This window comes from Lytechinus pictus, chromosome 3, assembly GCF_037042905.1.
Source record: "Lytechinus pictus isolate F3 Inbred chromosome 3, Lp3.0, whole genome shotgun sequence".
Taxonomy (NCBI): Eukaryota; Metazoa; Echinodermata; class Echinoidea; order Temnopleuroida; family Toxopneustidae; genus Lytechinus; species Lytechinus pictus.
In genome coordinates, this window is record NC_087247.1 from 78,519,411 (window position 1) to 78,539,897 (window position 20,487).

General features: G+C 34.2%; 2 protein-coding genes across 15 annotated transcripts in view; one reads left to right on the forward strand and one right to left on the reverse strand.

The window, feature by feature from the left end:
* LOC129256662 (trichohyalin-like) overlaps positions 1–8,925 on the forward strand; it is a 103,537-nt gene extending 94,612 nt beyond the window's left edge. For all 14 annotated transcript variants that reach the window (XM_054894823.2, XM_064097764.1, XM_064097767.1 and 11 more), the window contains one exon: positions 3,489–8,925. In XM_054894823.2, the coding sequence (XP_054750798.2) occupies positions 3,489–3,764 (276 nt within the window). In that variant the 3' untranslated portion in view covers positions 3,765–8,925. The remainder of the gene's footprint in view (positions 1–3,488) is intronic.
* A 4,520-nt stretch (positions 8,926–13,445) lies between these two features.
* On the reverse strand, positions 13,446–14,179 carry LOC129256661 (protein SPMIP1-like). Its single transcript, XM_064097771.1, has one exon. It carries the CDS (start codon positions 14,092–14,094, stop codon positions 13,537–13,539), a length of 558 nt encoding a protein of 185 aa, XP_063953841.1. The 5' UTR covers positions 14,095–14,179; the 3' UTR covers positions 13,446–13,536.
* Between the last annotated feature and the right edge of the window lie 6,308 nt (positions 14,180–20,487).

The following is a 20,487-nucleotide window of genomic DNA, read 5'->3' on the forward strand; positions in this document are numbered from 1 at the left end:
ATATTTATCCAACCTAAATTATGCAGTGATTTTACAAGTGAGTTACATGTAAGCTCTTTTTCTGCACAATTCATACTTGATTTGAAAAACCATTTCTGAACAACCAGCATGTGCACAATCATAAATTATACATTTACCCTGTCTTAATGCTAGATGGTAAACACAATCTATGTTGCTTTTATATTTGATTGTGTTTTTAACTCCTTGAATTTTTACATTCACATTGCAGTTGCTGAATGAATTTCTTTTAACTTGCTCTTCTGCATTGAATGATTGCACAATCTTATTATGACACAATCCTGATGTCAAACATATGGTTATAAGGATTGTACCAAGAGTTACCATGAAAACTTTACACTAGAATCACCCTGTCACCTGCAAACCCTGTTCCTATGAAACTAAACCATTGCATAAGAGTACTTATATCTCTGTTATTTTGTACAGTATTTTATTCATCTTATTATGTAGTTATTACCCAGCACTCACTTACAGATGGTATTGAAGCTATAGTAGTAAGTTTCCATCACTGTCACAATGATATTTGTGTATTGAGATCTGACATCTCATCACCTTTACACATCAACTTTTGATTAACATGAATAGCAGGCCAAATTATGTACACTTAAAATACACATATCATTACCAAAATGGGTCAAATGCATAAAAAGTAGCAATTGCTTTTGCTTGATTCTGTATGCATAAAAATGAGCAAGCAAATGCTCTTCCTAGTAAGTTCAAGCAATTGCTAACTGACTGCTAGCATTTCTTTGATGACTAAGCTATTGCTAAAAAGTGTATGCACAAAGCGAACATTTCGCTTGTGCGTTTTAGCACTTGGGGTTTTTTAAGCTCTGTCAAAGCAGCTTGAGCGTTTGCTTGATAAGGGCATTCACGCTTTTTTTATTTTTATGCACCTGAGAGAGAACCCCATGGTGTACCATAGCCTACATGTACATGTTTTCTTCCTAATAAAAAATGCAAACAAATGCCAAATACATAAATTTATCAAAAAGAAACAAGTTAGTTGACACCACGTCTCAGGAAAAAAATGTTACCCTAAGGTAATTTGCACTGCCACACCTTTGCGTTTGAGTCCTGCCTTTTCTGTGAGTCGGTCGTGTTTGCACCAGCGTGATGTCGCTATTGTTCAAACTGCTAGTGCTTTCTGAAGGCAGAAAAGGGTTATGCATAAAAGCAATTGCTGAAGCATGATCTTTCAGTTTGCTACTTTTTATGCATCTGACCGAATCCGTAAATATTGTTACTCACTTAGTTGAGTACCAATGATAATGTGATTTGATATTTTTTTTGTAAATTCCCCCTACCATGATCTTGTTTAGGTTGAATGAAAAGAGAAGAATCACACAAGCATAATCATGTAAATTTCATCAAAATCGGAGTGATGAAAATGTTATGACACTTTCAATTTTTCACTTATTTTCACAAACCAGTGATATGCACAAGTGGCACATCATTAATAGTATGCAACTGAGGGAACAATTGGAGCCATACACTCACTATATCTTTTTTAAATTATTATATGATTATTTCAATTTTCCATTCCAAACATGTATACCTTGGTTTGATCCTTCATGTCATTATAATTCAAGTTATAAGAATTTTTTTAAGAGATTCTTCTTACCAAACCATTACTGAAGAGATTATTTTTATCAAAGCACTAAGACTAGAAATATTTCATATTGTAATAAAATACAAAAGAAATAGTGGGGGTATGACATCAATTTGTAATTGTAAGAGACTTTAACATAACTTACTTTAAATCTAAGTGATTTTGGTGAAATTTTAGACTTATGCTTGTTTGACATTTGTTCATTTTACTCAAATCAACTTGTCTTTGTGGAGTTGGTTTTAACAGTAATTTTAAAAAAGGATAACAGTCCTCCATTCCATATGATTGTATATTTGTTACTTGGAAACACATAAAAACTATTTTCTATTTATTTGATTGTTTTTTGTTTTGATGGGTTTTTTTTTCATCTATGCGAAGTCAATTTATCATCTTGGAGATCTTCATTCATTCTGCAGTTTGAAAAAAAATGTTTAGTTAAAGAAAATTTGGTCACCTTATCACTTTCAATGTCACTGCATAACTTGTTTTGGCCAGAGAGGTGAGCTTTGATAATTTGTAAAAGTAGAGGTCATTAGATACTATTGGTATTATATGTTTAATATCCATACTTCTGTATTCCTTAAAGGAGAATGAAACCTTTGGAACAAGATAGCTTGTATGAAAACAGAAAAATCAAAGAAACAGATCAACGAAAGTTTGAGAAAAATCAGACAAATAATGAAAAAGTAATGAGCATTTGAATATTGCAATCACTAATGCTATAGAGATCCTCAAATTGGCAATGCGACAAAGATGTGTGATGTCACTTGTGAACAACTCTCCCCATTACTTAAGTATATTTGTCACTTAAATTGCCTCTTTTATCACATCTATTGGTAGATCATGTGTTCTTTCTATAGGAAGGCATGTAATACAGACTTTAAAGAATACATCATGGATAAAAAGTTTGTATCACCATGAGAAAAAGCAAAAAGAGATATTTTGAGGGTATTTTATAGTCCATCAAAGGGAAAGTTGTTCACATGTGACATCACACATCCTTGTTGCATTGCCAATAGGAGGATCTCCATAGCATTAGTGATTGCAAAATTCAATACTCATAACTGTCTCATTATTTGCCTGATTTTTCTCAAACTTTCTTTGTTCTTATTCTTTGATTTTTCTGTTTCAACACAAGCCTACTTGTTCCAAAGGTTTCATTCCACTTTAAATGCATGATCTTCTGTTGTACAAAAGTTGTACAAAAACAGTGGTTGCTTTATCACTGTGTATGATGATTTTTTTTTATTAGTATTGCCTACTTGTGTTTCAACAGGGGAAATTCACAATCTGTTATTGCTTTGGTTATTCACTAATAAAAATATATTTTTTTAGGCTGAAATATGTCTTTTTTATAATGTGATAACAACCATGTTGTGCATTATTTTTTCCATTTTGCACCCATATTATTCAATAGTTGATGGAGGATTCTTTGCTTTTATTTTTGCATGATGTTTATTTATTTAATATATGATCTTTGTTTTGTAAAAAAAAGTTCTTCAAATGTCTTTGATCATGCTTTCTACATAATTGAATTATGAGCTCTATATACATGTATTTCTAGGTTGTTTACATACAAACACCTTATGTTGTAAAATCATCAATCACTTGAATTAAATTGGGATTTATTTAATGTTTAATATGTTAAGTAAATTATTTAATTTGAATTTGTGATGGAACAAAATATACAAGATGAGAACGTCACACAAGTTTATCTTTGTCATTTATTTTAAAGTGATTACTTTCTCTCCCTTTCTTCAATTACTTTGATGGATCTCTGAAAACTTCTTCATTGCAGACTAATGTTCTTCATTAAAGTGGTTTCTTATAATTTTACCTATCTTTATAACCCTAACAGGCTTTCACAGCTGATGAAGAAGAACTGGTTTCTAACTCCTCAGGTTCCAAGCCATCAACGCCACAAGGATCAGCACGACCAAAGACTGGACGTCTGTTGGGTCAGAAGGAGAGGGAACGGTTGATCAAGTCTCGACAAGCCAAGAGAAGAGAGATTAAGAAGGTCAATAATAGTATCTCAGCTGCACCTGACATGGACTCACTGGCAAAGATGATTGAAGATCGCAAGAAAGCTGGAGTAGAACAAGAAGAAGATGATAATGGTAGCGAGGTATAGGAAAAAAGCTGGGTATGACTGGAATGTTCTAGTGAAGCCTCAAAGCAATCCTCTTTTAAGACTGGAGGTGGGACTAGTCATGATAAATGTATAATTTGAAGGGTCACTTGAGCAAAATCACATCAATTTTTACCATGGGGTCCATTAAAAAGATAAAAAGGCTATATATTTTAGAGATAATATGATGGAGGAAATAATATAATTCCTAAAAATAATTATCAAATCACACCCCATACTTTTAACAGTTGTTACTATAGCTCACCCATATACCCCACTTAATATGAAGGAAATCTCAACACTTCACTTGATTACATGTATATGGTTTGATTTCACATAAATCATTTAATCAAAATCTTTGATTTTCATAAATTGCCATTGCAGCCTACTAGTATTTAACATTCTTTCAAACTACAAATGAACATCCTTAATGAAAAACATGTAGATCTCTTGGTCATTTAGTATTTTGTCTGTAAGATAAGGATATTTCTTGATAGATATTTCTTGATAGATACAGTATATAGTTTCTAAGAATTAAATCAAATAGAGTAAAATGTCACGTTGAAAATGCTTCATTATAATTTTGGCATTCAAGGAAATTTAAATAATGCATGTTTATCACAATGACGTTAGTCTTTTATGGAAAAGGGAAACTGCATATTCCTATCTGTTATCTTTTTCCTTGCATTCATGAGAGGTTGTAGTTAATTTGCAATAGCATCAACTAATTCATATCCTAAATTCACTAATTTGCTTCCATATTTAATGACACATTTTATATGATGTAGCATACTATAGATGATAATGTTTGTTTTTATTTTGTACACTGAGTGATTCATTTGAATATTTAAGAAAAATTGTTTGTCCTCGATTGTTTAGATATAGTTCCACAATTTTATTTCTGGTTAGTCTACATTGAGTGTTTAGAATGTATTATTCCTCATCTCAATCAAGGTTCTATATAATGGATTTCATACTGAACCTACCCTTATTGAATTAAGATGATATTGAAAGACAATCACACTTTAATATATATCAACAACTTAATCATTTAAAGGTAAAATATGACTTCAATTTATTATGTAGGCACACAGTTTATAATTTCCCTTCATAAAACAAAGTAGATGTGGTCTTTTATAAATAGTGAGTAAAGAAAAAAAATACATGTACAATGCAGCAGCATGTTTTAGTGGGTGTTTTTTGGGGTGGGGGGTTGTATTTCTGCTTATTTATAGAAAGTTTACTTATGCCAACTACTGTAAGTGGGTGGTGGATATGTATTTTTTCAATGTTACATGTATTGATATCAGTGTTCCAATGGTAGAAACAAAATGACATCAAACTTACAATATATTTATATTTTTCACATGATCTATGGAATCATCCTTGTTCATGTTATCTGTAATCATGGCTTTGAAGTGATATCATAAACTCAGATAGAGTAAATTGTCATTCTAACATCACCATTGAACTGTCCTAAACCTTGGCTGGTCTTGAATTTTTTTATATACCGTAATCACTTTCAAGTTTGTATTTTTTTCTGATGCACATAACTTAAAGTATAAGTTCTTTCATATCGCAATTTGAAGATTTTTGTTTACATTTGAAATTATTTGAATATTTGAAATGAAAACCAGGAAGACATTTCAGAAACTGCAAAACACAAACAGCGAGTTTAGGTATCTTTGTAAAACCGTATGCATGGTTTTTGTCTCGCCTGCATAGCAGAGCGAGACTATAGGCGCCGCTTTTCCGACGGCGACGGCGGCGGCAGCGGCGTCAACATCAAATCTTAACCTAAGGTTAAGTTTTTGAAATGACATCATAACTTAGAAAGTATATGGACCTAGTTCATGAAACTTGGACATAAGGTCAATCAAGTATTACTGAACATCCTGCTTGAGTTTCAGGTCATATGACTAAGGTCAAAGGTCATTTAGGGTCAATGAACTTAGACCATGTTGGGAGAATTATTTTCAAAATCTTAACCGAAGGTTAAGTTTTTGAAATGACATCATAACTTAGAAAGTATATGGACCTAGTTCATGAAACTTATGCATAAGGTTAATCAAGTATTAGTGAACATCCTGCTCGAGTTTCAGGTCACATGACCAAGGTCAAAGGTCATTTAGGGTCAATGAACTTTGGTCAAGTTGGGGGTATTTGTTGAATTACTATCATAACTTTGAAAATTTATGGATCTAGTTCATGAAACTTGGACATAAGGTTAATCAAGTATTAGTGAACATCCTTCCTGAGTTTCAGGTCACATGGCCAAGGTCAAAGGTCATCTAGGGTCAATGAACTTTGGCCAAGTTGGGGGTATTTGTTGAATTACCTTCATAACTTTGAAAATTTATGGATCTAGTTCATGAAACTTGGACATAAAGTTAATCAAGTATTAGTGAACATCCTTCCTGAGTTTCAGGTCACATGGCCAAGGTCAAAGGTCATTTAGGGTCAATGAACTTTGGCCAAGTTGGGGGTATTTGTTGAATTACCTTCATAACTTTGAAAATTTATGGATCTAGTTCATGAAACTTGGACATTAGGTTAATCAAGTACCACTGAATATCCTGTGCGAGTTTCAGGTCACATGACCATGGTCAGTGGTCATTTAAGGTCAATGAACTTTGGCCGTGTTGGGGGTCTTTGTTAAATTACCATCCTAACTCTGAAGGTTTATGGATCTAGTTCATAACACTTGGACATAAGAGTAATCGAGTATCACTGAACATCCTGTACGAGTTTCAGGTCACATGACCATGGTCAAAGGTCATTTAAGGTCAATGAACTTTGGCCGTGTTGGGGGTATTTGTTGAATTACCATCCTAACTCTGAAGTTTATGGATCTATTTCATAAAACTTGGGATATAAGAGTAATCAAGTATCACTAAACATCCCCCGTGAGTTTCAGGTCACAAAACCAAGGTCAAAGGTCAGTTAAGGTCAATAAACTTAGGCCATGTTGGGGTAATTGTTTAATTGCCATCATAACTTTGAAAGTTTATGGATAGAGTGAATGAAATGTGGACATAGGTGTATTTGACAAGTCTTAAGTCACCGTTCAAATGTCATCTTTGGTCAATGAACGTGTTATTATGTCATTATATGAATGGTGTGTTTGTGAATGATTATTTTATAGTAGTTTTCAAAGTTAGCACTGCTGCTATATTAAATTGCGTAATGCAGGCGAGACTGCCAGAGGCGTTCCACTTGTTAGCTTTTTGTATTTATTTATTTCGGTTTGAAAATATTGCACATAGCAGCCTTACGGTTGAATTGCGTACAATTTACAAAAATGATTGATACATACAATACACATACAATAGTTGATAAAAATATAAGATATTGAAATAAGACATGAATAATCAAACTCTGATCTAGAATCAATGAATCTTGGTAATAGGATTTAACAAATGAATTTACTAATAAATATTTTACAATATATTTCAAAACGGTTGCTTTGGGATGTATATGTCAAATAAATATGCCAGCTTCATAAAGCTTGGTTTGTAAATCACTTGATGCATACACACACTATATCTAAGCTTGCTTATGACCCCTACCCAATAAACCCATTCTGGAGTCTCCTATAGTGTAGAAAACAATTGACATTTTGTTTTTTTAAAATGATATTTTGAACATTGAAAGCATTGAAAATTTGAATCTTATTCTTATAAAGTGAAGATTATTTCATCTGAAATTTGGTTAACAGAAAACGGGCTTTCAGAATATACAAAAAACGTCATTCCAAAAGTTACATGTAGGTTTATGATGGTTCATGAAATCGGTGGCAATATATCCAACATAATCATATGTAGCGGCTGTTTTACCACTTTTTTCATCAATTCATTCTGTGTGAAAATTTGAATCTGAGCACCCTCTCTCATGTTATTTTTTTTTGGTCATATATGGGCCATTAGAAATTTTATCTTATATATCTAGACAGTGCATGTCTGAAAGCTAAATTGTATCCTGAATTTTTTTTTCTATTCCATGGTTATAAAAACATTTTTCCAAAGCAAACTATTGAGAATTGTTTTTTTTTTGCTATCATTTTATATTTTGTCTTTCAATTATATCTATATGTGTTTGATGATTATAATCTTGTATTTTATCTAACAATAAATTCAATTTTGGGATGGATATTCCTTTTATTAACAAAAATTGAATCCATATATATCATACAGATATTGCCTACCTAGAGTTTGAATATAACATTTCCTCTCCCCGACGGAGTTATATTTTTCCCAAGGGATTGTATTTTGCCCGAAGCGTGCAGCGCTGAGGGAAAATATTCTCCCGAGAGAAAAATATAGCTTTGGAGGGGAGTTGAAATGTTATTTATCAAAAAGATAGACCAGGCATTATCTGTTATATTATATAGTCTATGTAGACTCGCCATCAGAGATTGTTTTCATCATCTGGCTCTCTGATTAACCCAAAATTCTTGCTGCAGCTCTGATCCCTCTATGTCATAATAGAAAAATTTTGGAAAATACATCGAGCGCGTTCTTCATGCAATCGATGTGTTAACACTAGGGCATACATCAAATAAACTACCTGATTATACAACCATAGGGTAAGCAACAAGTGAAGTCACCTTGGTGAATATAACGCCGAAATTGACAATACACGCAGTTATATTCACTGAGGTGACGTCAAAACCTAGAATATAAGAAATGTGATCCTCGCAGCTATGATCATGTGATGGCGAATTGACCTATCACTGATTCGAATCTACATAGCCTATGTAATATATGTATAAATATATATACTTTGATCAATTGTTTGTATTTCCATGTCTTTCACTAAAGTATGTATCTGTCCATTTTCTATTCATTATTACATATCTTGTGATTGGTAATTTATTGTAAATAAAATCAGTTATTTTCTTTACGGTTTACATTCTTGTATCTACATATCAAAGATAACAAAACAATTGTAAGTTAATTATTAATATTGTTGATTACATTTCCTTAAATTATTCAAATATAGTTATCTAATAATGATCATGAAGAATGTATTTGATGTACATATCTCATTTGTATTAGATTTTATATCACTTTTGTTTTATATCTGTGTGTTCAAAGTATGTTTGCTGTTGAATAAAGTGTTCAATCCACACAACAAAATAATGCAACAAGAATTGACCAATTTAGTACTGCCTCTGTGAGGGACTTGAAATTGATCAGAAGTCATTGGAGACCTACACTAAGATAGTCCAACCTGTTTTGATATGTACCATCTTTCCACTGATAATGAATTTAATATGGATTTAATGAAAGGCAATGACGATGGTGGTGGTGATTATGACGAATATGTTGCTGATGATGAAGATGATGATGGTGATGATAATGATGGTGATGATGATGTTTATTTTCAATTGGTCTACTGCCAATTCGTCCAATTGGCAACTCTATCATTTGGTCTACCATCATTTCATCCACTATCCACATGGGCTAATTGCCATTTCGCCTAATAACCAATTGGTCCAATAGCCATTTAGTCCATAACCCATTTGGTCTAATTGAACTAAGTGTTAATTGGGCGAAATTAATTAGAATAAAATGGATATTAGACCAACTGGTTACGAGACAAAATGGTCATAGACAAACTGGTCATTAGACAAAGTGATGATTGGACCAAATGGTTGTTAGATAAACTGTTGATGGAGGGAATGGCATTAGAATAAATGAAGGTAGACCATGTGGGAAGTGGACGAGTTGGCAATTTACCGATGATGATTATGATGATGATTGTGATGATGATAGACATCATGGTGATTTGTGGTGGTGGTGATGACGCAGATTGTAGCGGCTAGGATATAGTTATGGTAAAGGTAGTGATGATAGTTATGATAAAGGTAGTGATAATAGGTCTGATGAAGAGGATTGTGCTCTGGCTCACTTGAAAGAAAATTCTACCTGTGTAATTGGATCATGAGAAAAGCATGATATTCAACCGAATCAATCATAAATCACTATTGGTATGTTTATGTAATTTTATGTAGTCGGTGTGATATGAGGTGTTCAAAAGGGATACAGACGGGAAACTTGTAACCTATATTACGAAAATAAAGTGTAGACCAATCAAATTCTTTGCAGAGATACTGCTTGCAATATAACTTTTCATAGTTTTGCGAATCCTTATGATGTAATCAACACTGAAATCTTAACCAAGGTTGAGTTTATCGAACTTCATGTACATGTACCATAACTCTGAACTGAACTCGGTGAAAGCAAATGGATCTGTTACATGAAACTTGGACCAGGGAAGTGGGAGTTAACTCCTCCTTCCCTGGTTTCACAAATGAAAACATGCAAACTAACCGTTCATTTCAATTCCTATTTCATGCTATTTTGTTTGTTCATTATGCAAAGTTTCAGTACTGAAAATAGCCAGAAAGGGCTCTAACTTCAGAATAAATATCAGATTGAATGTTAACTTTGTGTTTTATGGATCTGTTGCCGCAGCTTCCCCATTTCTATATAAATTCATAAATATAAATGTCTCGCGGTCATTATCGTATCTTGGCTTTAGAAGTCATACAAAGTTGCCAAAGATGTCAAGCAAAAGTTGGGTATTCAGAGGAGATTGAGATCTACCTTCTCTGCAGAACAATTTACTTGGGATAGTAATTCCCCATATTCTCCACTGCTGCAATGTATGGACAGGAAGAAGTGCATATCAATTAAGATATCCTTAATCGCCTCCATAAGAGTGGCATACAGTACTTAATTTCACACTTAACCTGGGAAACCCTGTCCAATGAAGTATTTAATAAATCATCTCGGCCAACATTAAAAGGAAATCTGCCTGCTGCACAATGTTTGAAATAATTCATAAACTTGCCCCACCCATACTTTCATGTATAATTGTACGTCTAGCCACAGTACCGACGAGAAATTCTAGACGGTCAAATGTAATGATTTTAAGACTGTTCCACCACTTTCTACCAAATCTCTCCTCTATTCTGGTGCCACAAAGTGGAACAATTAACCTTCCTGATAATACACGACTCGTAAATCGACCAGCGTTCCTTAAGTTACTCCTTGAATAATCTAAATGCAAACACAATTATCACTTCTCATACTTAACAATGCCCATGTTATTTGGTTTTATTATGAATGCATTGCCTCTTCACCTTTGTTTATCTCCTATGTTGTTATATAAGAATAGATTATGATTGATGTATGGATATTACATAATTTTCTTTCACTCATCAACTCTCTCCCATTCTCTTTCTCTCTCCCATTCTCTTTCTCTCTCCCTCTCTCTCTCTTTAACTTTTCCAATTCTCTCTATGTTCTCTCCTTTTCTGTTTTCTTCGGTTGTTTATTTTTCTCTCCTTTTCTGTTGTTTTTGGTTTCTCTTTGTCCGGCTTTCCCTTCTCTTTCTTCCCTTTCACTGTTCTGCTATTTTATTTGCCGCTCTCATTTAAACCCCTCATGTTTATCCAACTTCTGGTAGATGTTTTGTAAAGCTCTTCATTACGTACAAGCAACCATTCAAATGACTGGTGACCAATTCTTTGGAACTGAACACCAATGAAAATGTGATGTATATTTACCACAAGAAAGGGTAACCAGTTGCTTATAATGTCGCCCGTAACTTTAAAGGACAAGTACACCCAAACAGAGTTTATTTGACTAAAAAGAGAAAAATCCAACAAGCATATCACTTAAAATTTCATAAAGATCAGCTGTAAATTAAGCTACGACATTTTTAAGTTTCGCTTATTTTCACAAAAAAGTTATATGCACATCCTGGTAGGTATGCAAATGAGGAGACTGATGACGTCACTATCTCTTTTGTATTTTATTATATGAAATAGTAAATATTCTAATTTTCCCCTAATTCTCTAGTGAAACAAAGTTTTCTTTGTCCCAGAACATGTGGAATTACCATTGTTTTAACATTTTATGGTTCAGTCAAGTCTCTAAAAATTGAAATATTGTATAAATGAAACAATAAAAACAAAAGTATTGAGTGAGGGGCATCATTGACTCTCTCATTTACATGTTGCCATGTTGTGCATATACATTGTAGCTGTTTTGTGTAAAATACTGAAACTTTAAAATGTCACAACTTTCTTATTTTACATCCGATTTTGACCAAATTTTTAGCATTATTCTTGTTTGATTTTTCTCTATTGATTCAAATAAACCTTTTTCTGGGGTGGACTTGACCTTTAAAAAATTAAAAATGCCCACCCAATATATTTATTTAAAAAAAAAAATAGTGGAATCAATTCAATTAAAGCACAATATGATTTTTATTGCATACTCCAGTGAGGAATAAGCAAATGTAATTTGAATTCACAATTATAGTTCAAAGATCTATGTACAGGTGAAAATCCAATAGTTTGTTCCACACCTACATGTATTTGTTCCAAAGGAACAAACATCATCACATATATACAAGTCTCAGATAAAGGACTTGAAAAGAAGAATCAGAACAGCAAATATCCCATCACCCGAGTTGGTATCTCTTGTAAATCAGCATGTTCAAGGGGAAAAGGATTCTGAATACATATAACTACAGAAAAAAATATCTGTGCAGCAATGAATGAAAAATTTGCACATGGATAGGATTGAATATAACATATTTTCCTCTTACTTGCTTTATGACAACAAAAGAGTGCTGGTCAAGGGATTTCTGTTTAACATCTGTAACAAATCATTATATTAACTGTATCCTCAACAATCATTACCATTTTACTCATTAATTGATAACAGGCCTATATTTATTGCATACCAATATATTATGACCCTGTCAAAATTTCAAATTGTAAAATAGATTCATGTACCAGTATAAATGTGTATCTTCATCAATGATCTTCATTTAATTCAAGATACATATTGCATGGTTTCCTTTCAAATGATTCTTGCCTTAGCTAAACATAAACATTCAGGTCGATATTATGCTGTAAACATGTTGGAGCAATGTCACCATTTCTCAAGATAATTATTTCAAACTCTACAAATTTGAACAAAAACAAATGTCAAATCACAGACAATGAAAAGGAATGCATAGATTTGTGAAATTTTATAAATACTGTTTCAATTATGAAAAAATATACAATTCACATATACAAATTTAGCACTGATATGACAAAGAGGGCATTTGGATGAATGGAAGAATGACATATACATGTATGACACTTTCTCTGCCTTCAACATACGAATATGAAATTTGGCATATGATTAAATAAACCTATTTTAAATTCATCAGTATTTCTATCAATCTTGACTATCTGAACCATTCCCCCCCCTTGCATCCAATCCTTGATAAAATTGAAATAGATTCAAAGTATCATTCTGCTGAAATAACAAAAAAATATTTATGCATGTCTCTCAACATTTCGATGCAGCCCTTTGTAACGTAGATCTAGTCCAACACAGACTGTACAGTACCGTATGTCATTTCAGAACAGAAAAAGAATGAAATCTAGGACATCATATGGCATGTTGCATTGAAATCTTGTTGAATCACTCAATCAGATCACATGAATCAACCCTCTGGCTCTGTAGTTTGCTTGATTTCACTCATTTTCTTGTAAGAATCGAAGACATGACAGAATTTCTTTCTTTTTTCAAGACCAATCTCTTTGCTTCCTTTGATGCAGTTATTTTGTTTTTATTGCTTCTAGGCTGAAAACGTTCTATTTATCTGCAACTAGCCAATCATATTTGGTAGGCCTAACATTAGATTTAAGATAGATTGAATTGTCTGATCTAGATAGATCTAGGGTCTATATCATCACCGACTACAATATTCCATTTGTACGGAAAAAGGTGTCTTTCACGATTCGAGAACGGCCATATGTAGGTGCGCGGAATTCTTTCACAACATCATTCAACCTCCATCCATATTCCCATGAACTGGTGAGTGGAACCTCATACTTCATCTCTGGTTTCTTCAATTTTCGCATCTGAAGATAGGCATAGCGTCCTGTTCCTTCTTTGCTGAATCCCTGGAACAATTGCTCACGAACATCAGCTGTAACTGGCCTCATTTCAACCAATAGTGCATTAGGATCTTTGCCGGCAAGTGTTTCAAATTCCTTCTTTGAACTTTCCTGTGCTTTGGAAGCGTCGATCTTTGCTGCTGCTTTCTTGGTTTTCAAAGACTGAACAGGGATGAGTTTCACCTTTGGCACCATATCAGGCCGCTTCCTCCTAGCGAGAGCTGCCTGCCCTCCCTCCCGAGACTCACGGGCAAACTCCTTGCTGTACTTCTCATGCCACGCCAGTCGTGTATATGCTTCTTTGTGGATAGATTCAGTCCAAAAGTTCTGTCGCTGTACATCAAATAATTCACCCATTCTGATGGTTTTTATTTATTCTTTCAACAGGAAAATGAAGTTATGATTAAAATGTCCAGGTGAAGCAAATAAAAACATGTAAAAATCTAAACTACCCAGTGTATCTTGCGACGTGGTTTCGGAAAAGGGTAGGCGGATCTTTTGAGTAAACAGTACAGATGCATAGCGCGTGTGGTTGTTATGGATACGCCGGTTCGGGCATATACCAATATTTTTGTAGGGGTTATTGTGTATAAATAAGACTTGTTTGGAATATAATTTGAAATCTAGTGTAAATACTTCCAACACTTTTAATTATGACTAATTAATGAATAATATTAAATTGCATAATATGGGATTATCAAAACTATTGATGGAAATTATATATCATAAAATGGTTTCCAATATCCTTTTCACCCCTATTGACAGACCCGACTATCTGTTAAGTTGTGACATGTGACAGGTGAATCATTGTATTGAGCAAACTTACACGTAACAAAGACAAGTTTAACGTTGGGGATATAGGAGTGCTGCAAGAAATTCGCAAATTTATTTTGGGTGAAATTATTTTAATGATTTGTCTTGCAATTTATTATAAATTTCAAATTATTTGCTGATCTGCTTCTTTCAACAAGGAGCATTAACGGATATGATACAGCAAAACATGTTTATGGTAAAATATTGCAACATAAATCTGCATATTAGAACATTAGAACACTTTACAACAGCACATATTCAACAAGCAATTCGATAGTACATTCAAACAGCGATATATGCACAAAATGACATTGAAGAAACAAATGTGAGATATAAAAATTACGAAACAGAAAAGAAAAAAGGGTAGAAGAATATATATATAGGCCTAAGGAGGTAAACTTGAAGGGGGAAATCGAGAAGGAAAGTGGTGAGGGGAAAGATGCAGAAGGGGGGTGAAAAAGGAAGAAGAGGACGAAGAAATAATATTTATTACACTTTTGACACAGCCTGAAAAAGAAAACATACCGTTACGGTTATGAGTACTAAAAAGATGGAAAAGGAAGTGAGATCATCAACAATTTACCCTAATTTTCAAAAATATCCCATTTATTGGAATATTACATTATATATTAAAAAACAATTGGCAATTTGTGAAAACACAACAAAATCTGTACAAGATTTTCGTCTGCGTAATTTCGTTTTCAGTTCACAATGCCATTCTTGTTTATGATACTAACTAAATTAAGCAAGGAATTGTTAGATTCAAGGACAGATCCCGCCTTCGCCAATAGGGGAGAGAATTTTTTTTTTTATTAATTTATTTATTTGTTTTCTTGATTTTATACCGGCATGGTAGGCCTAGTCTGTTATGCAAAACTGCTTTTCAAAGGCGCCTTGCAGTTTAAAAAAATAACTATACATCAATAGCAATTCAATGTATGTAACAAAACAAAGTGAAAACAGAAAACATATACATAATAGGGTGAATCAATAAGTATCATGGAATCATTACATCAAGTTATTCAGTGTATGACAATCAGAATTTCAATGATTTACAGTGTTTTTTAATGCATGGAGGGACGTGCATTTTTGTATATCACAAGGGAGCGAATTAAATAAGACGGCAGCAACAACAAAAAATGCAGCCACATTTTCCCCGATCGGCCGCTCGAAGTTAATTTTTGTTTGTTAGTTTTTTTTTAGTTTTTTTTTAAGGGGTAGTCCTATATAATAGTCACTTTATTTTTATAATTCAACATTAAAAATAATTTCATAAGCCTTATTTAAATAGTGCGAGCGCGAAGCGCGAGCTACTTTTTTTATTTCATGTATTTTGTCCTAAAATTCAAACATTATGGGCAATGTTTGTGATATCCTAAACGAGATGTGTATATCCAACTAAATAATTACTGCGAGTGCGAAGCGCGAGCAGAAAATTTTGATATACGTTAGGTTTTGTTAACGGCTGCTGGCAGTTATAGCAATAAAGACGTTACTATTTCAATAATTAAATAATGCAAGCGCGAAGCGCGAGCTGAAAATTTTGACATTTCTACCTGAAGAATGGTTTTTTTAATCGTAAAATGAAAAGTATATACAATTATAAACAATTGATGCGAGTGCGGAGCGCGAGCTGAAAAAATCGAGAATTACACCTAAAAATGGGACTATTCATGTTTTGTAAATCATAAAGAAGATGAGTAATTTGAAAACTTTTTACATTAATAATGCGAGCGCAAAGCGCGAGCACAAAATTTTTGATTTTGTGATCTGAAACTGGATAATGATTTAAATAGAGAACTAGCTGCGTATCTGAATAAACATGCGCGGGCGTTTTCCAGATTTCGACCGAGAATCTGGGCATTCTATAAATACCTTTTTTATCATGAAAATCAATAAAGCGAGCATGAAGCGCGAGCTTGAAAATAATATTTGATATTCCGATTTGAAAAGGGGTCAATTCAAGCTCTGTATTTCAAGCACTTTGTAGGAAAATTGTAAGGTGGATATGGATCACGGTTTAACATGTTTAAAGAAAAAAGGTGATTTGGTTTAGTTTGGTTTGGTTTTATTTACCGTATAAAAATCACAATAAAATACATTTCACAAGATATTAGATTAAATATAAATATATAAACATGCACATAAAAATATACGGATGGATCACTCTATTCAGAGCCATTGATATAATGGCTCTGTTCTTCCTAGAGGTCCAGTGATATGTTTGATTATAATTACTTTGAGTTTTGACATATATAGGACCGGGACATGTCATCGTATGAAAATGATGACTATCTTCTACCCCCATCTCACTAGGAAGGCGATCGTGGCGACCATGGCGATCTGTGTAAATCCCGCAAATCGTAGCAGAATCTTCCTCGAATTCTATTTTTAGCCTGCGAGACGATTGCACTGCAACTTCTATGCGACCGACCTGCGCTGAAGGCGGTGGTAATACGCTGAAAGTACGACGATGCCACTTTCTTGCGATTATGAAATGAAAAAGATAAAAAGTAAGTTGAATATTCCATCTTATTATTTGGAAATGCTAGATGCTTTGGCAAGAGATTGATAATTTAAGGCATTTCAATGGTTCTAAAAATCCAATCATTTTCAATAATAAGAATATTTGTATAAAAAATAAGATGATATTTGATAAAGATTTATTAGAACGAGGGTTAATTAAGGTTGAACATATCATTGACAATGGACATGTTAAACCGGTCGCATACTTTTTGAATCTTGGTATGAGAAGTGATCTTTTGTTTACAATAGGTGAAATATATCATGCAATTCCAAGTGATTGGAGAAATGATTTAGGTTCGATACAGTTTTGTGAGATAGACTTAATTAATTTTAATATAAACTTGCTTCTGTTGGGGAGGGAAATTAGCTTTAAGGAGGTACCATCAAGAAAAATATATGAATATTTTATTAAAGAACTGCAAAAGTCATATGATTTACAGATAAGAGATGGACAAAATAATTATAATTATACAGAGAAAGAAATTGGTGAATGTTTTTTTAGACCAAGAATAACATTATTAATTGGAAGACATAGGGAATTTCAATTTAAGCTTCTGCATGGGGCAATTTACACTAGAGTTAATTTGTTTAGATTTGGATTTGTTGACTGAAGATAATCTCTGTTCGTACTGTATAAACGGGAAACAGAAACATATTGCACATATATTTTTGTCTTGCTTAAAGGTCAAACTGATATGGGAAACTTTGATACAGCGATTTGAATTAGATGAAATAAAGGACTTGAAATGGCGGGATATATTTGTTGGTTTGTCAGGCAATACAAATAAAATAAAAAGTTGTAATACTATTATCTTTATGGTAAAATATATATTATTTATATTTAGAAAGGAGGGGGTATTACCAACCATTGACGATATACATAAACTTATTTTAGAATATAAGGATCAAGAAAAGAAAATAGCTATTAAAATGGGGAAATTAGGGCGGCACTTGCAAAAATGGGAAACAGTAAAATTGTGATAAGGTTAAGTTGTAAGTCTTTATTTACTTTCAATATATGTAATGCTTCTCCCGTGAGCTTGTTATATTCAAAATTGTTTATCGAATTGTTTTGTACTTTTAAACATGATTTATTTACAGCCCGATAGACCGCGGGTCCGATAGACCGCGGGTCCGATAGACCGCGGGTCCGATAGTCCGCGGGTCCGATAGACCGCGGGTCCGATAGACCGCGGGTCCGATAGTCCGCGGGTCCGATAGTCCGCGGGTCCGATAGTCCGCGGTGTGTGTAAAATTATGATCAGGATATAGTGAGATCCAATGTCATCAAGAGGTCAAAAGGCCAATGATACGAGTCCATGGGGTTCTATAACGATGACCCATTGGACGATCGCCCCCTGACATCTACTTCAAGGAAAATATTATCCCCATATTTGTATCGTCAGGGATTGTTACCCCCCCCCCCGGAAATTAACCCTCTAGACGCCATACGGAGCCTCTTAAATGCCATCGACTTGACGACATACTTTATCTTGCCTTGTCGACTAAATAAGCTTATTATGTCCGTATGGCGCGATACGTTATCCTGCCAAGTCAGTCCACTTATAAAAAGTTATATGTCAACATGGCGAGATATTTTATCTTGCCAAGTCGACTTAAATAAGTTACATGTCAACATGGCGATATATCGGGACTTGTATACTTCATATCTCGCCATGTGGACATATCGACTTGACAAGATAGAATATATCGCTATGTCGAAATAATAAGCGTATTAATTACTTAGGCGGTGGAAGCGGGGGGGGGGATCTTTCCCCCCTAAATTTGAGGTGGGGGACGGTCCCCCCTAGATTTTTAGTTGAGAACCTTTTTTTGGTTGTCAATTTGTTTTCTACGCCCCCCCCCCCTAAATTGAGGTGGACCCCCACTAAAATCTTTTTGTCCCCCCCCCTAATTTTGGTTGATAACCTTTTTTTTCTTGTCAAAAAATTTTGGTGGTCCCTCCTATAAATTTTGGTTGATTTGCTTGTTAAATTTTTTACCTGTGTCCATCCCAAAATTTCAGGTGGACCCCCCTAAATTTTTTTTCTTCCGCCGATAATGATTAATTAAGACATGGCAAGATAAAGTACCACGCCATGTCGTCACGTTGATGGCATTTATAAGGCTCCGTACTAGGGGTAATTATCCGGGGTAATTGTCTGGAGGGTAAATTTCCGGGGGAGGGGGGTAACAGTCCCCGGCGGTAAAAATATGGGGATAATATTTTCCTTGAAGTAGTTGTCAGGGGGTGATTGCCCTAATTGGGTTATTGTTATAGAACCCAGGCGCGGATCCAGGATTTCGTGGGAGGGAGGGGGGGATTTGACCTGATTTTTGGCGCCCATGTGTACTTTTCGAAAAATGGCGCCCACTCCCTCCCGGCCAGGCTAACTTAAGTGCCTTAAATGGATTTTGAATTATCTTATAATCACATTAAAAAAAAAAAAAGACCACTTTTTCATCTGTTCTTAAAAAAAAAAAAATCCATGAAATGTAATATAAATGGGAGCGCGAAGCACGAGCGATTTTTTTATTATTATTATTTTTTTTTTTTTTTTGGGGGGGGGGTTCAATTTGGTTTAACTTCTAACCAGAGTAGGCCCTACTAGAATATTGTGTGAACGGGAGCTGTTTCTGTACTGTTGTTTTAGAATACCCTTCAATAATATTAATGATAACCTCTTGGGAATAATGCAATCTCGAAGCAATCGACTAATTCTCCTAATCAGCGGCGTATTTATTCAGCATGGGTGCACGGGGGGGGGGGGGGTGGCGACGGCACCAAGTTAAAAAAAAAATGAAGTGGGAGGGGGGTAGACGTTAAAGACAATCTGAGATTTCATTCTTAAAAACACATTGAGGTATCTCAAAAGGCCTAAATAAATAATGAGAACGCGAAGCGCGATCTGATTTTTTTTTAAATAGATTTTTCAAGTATTATATCCTGAAAGCCTAAGTCAGGGGCGGACCCAGCTTCCGCCAATAGGGGGAGGGGTCATTTTTTCACCCATATTTTCCCCGATCGGCCGCTCAAAGTTGATTTTTTTGTTTGTTTCTTTGAAGGGGTTGTCCCAGTGCCGTAATGAGCCAACAATTTCGAGGGGGCTCGATATGGTGTATCGCATAAAATTGATAAGAAGTTGCCAGTGAGCGAAGCGAGCAAGCAAATATTATGACATTTTTATTACAAAAATACAAGGTTGTGATAGATTTTGACATAATATTTGGAAAATAATATTATATTTCATCCTAATCCCTTTCCTTTTCTCTCTATTTTTTCTTAGTCTTGATTCTCTCTTTTTTTTTGGGGGGGGGGGGGCAAAACGCCCATGTCCTAACAGTCATTTCCTAGCTTTACTTTATAAGCAACATAAATGTGTAATAATCTCTTAAGCCCTATGTAATCTA

Coding starts and splice junctions, on each gene's coding strand:
- LOC129256661 (XM_064097771.1), bottom strand. CDS start 14,094: ATGGGTGAATTATTTGATGTACAGCGACAGAACTTTTGGACTGAATCT.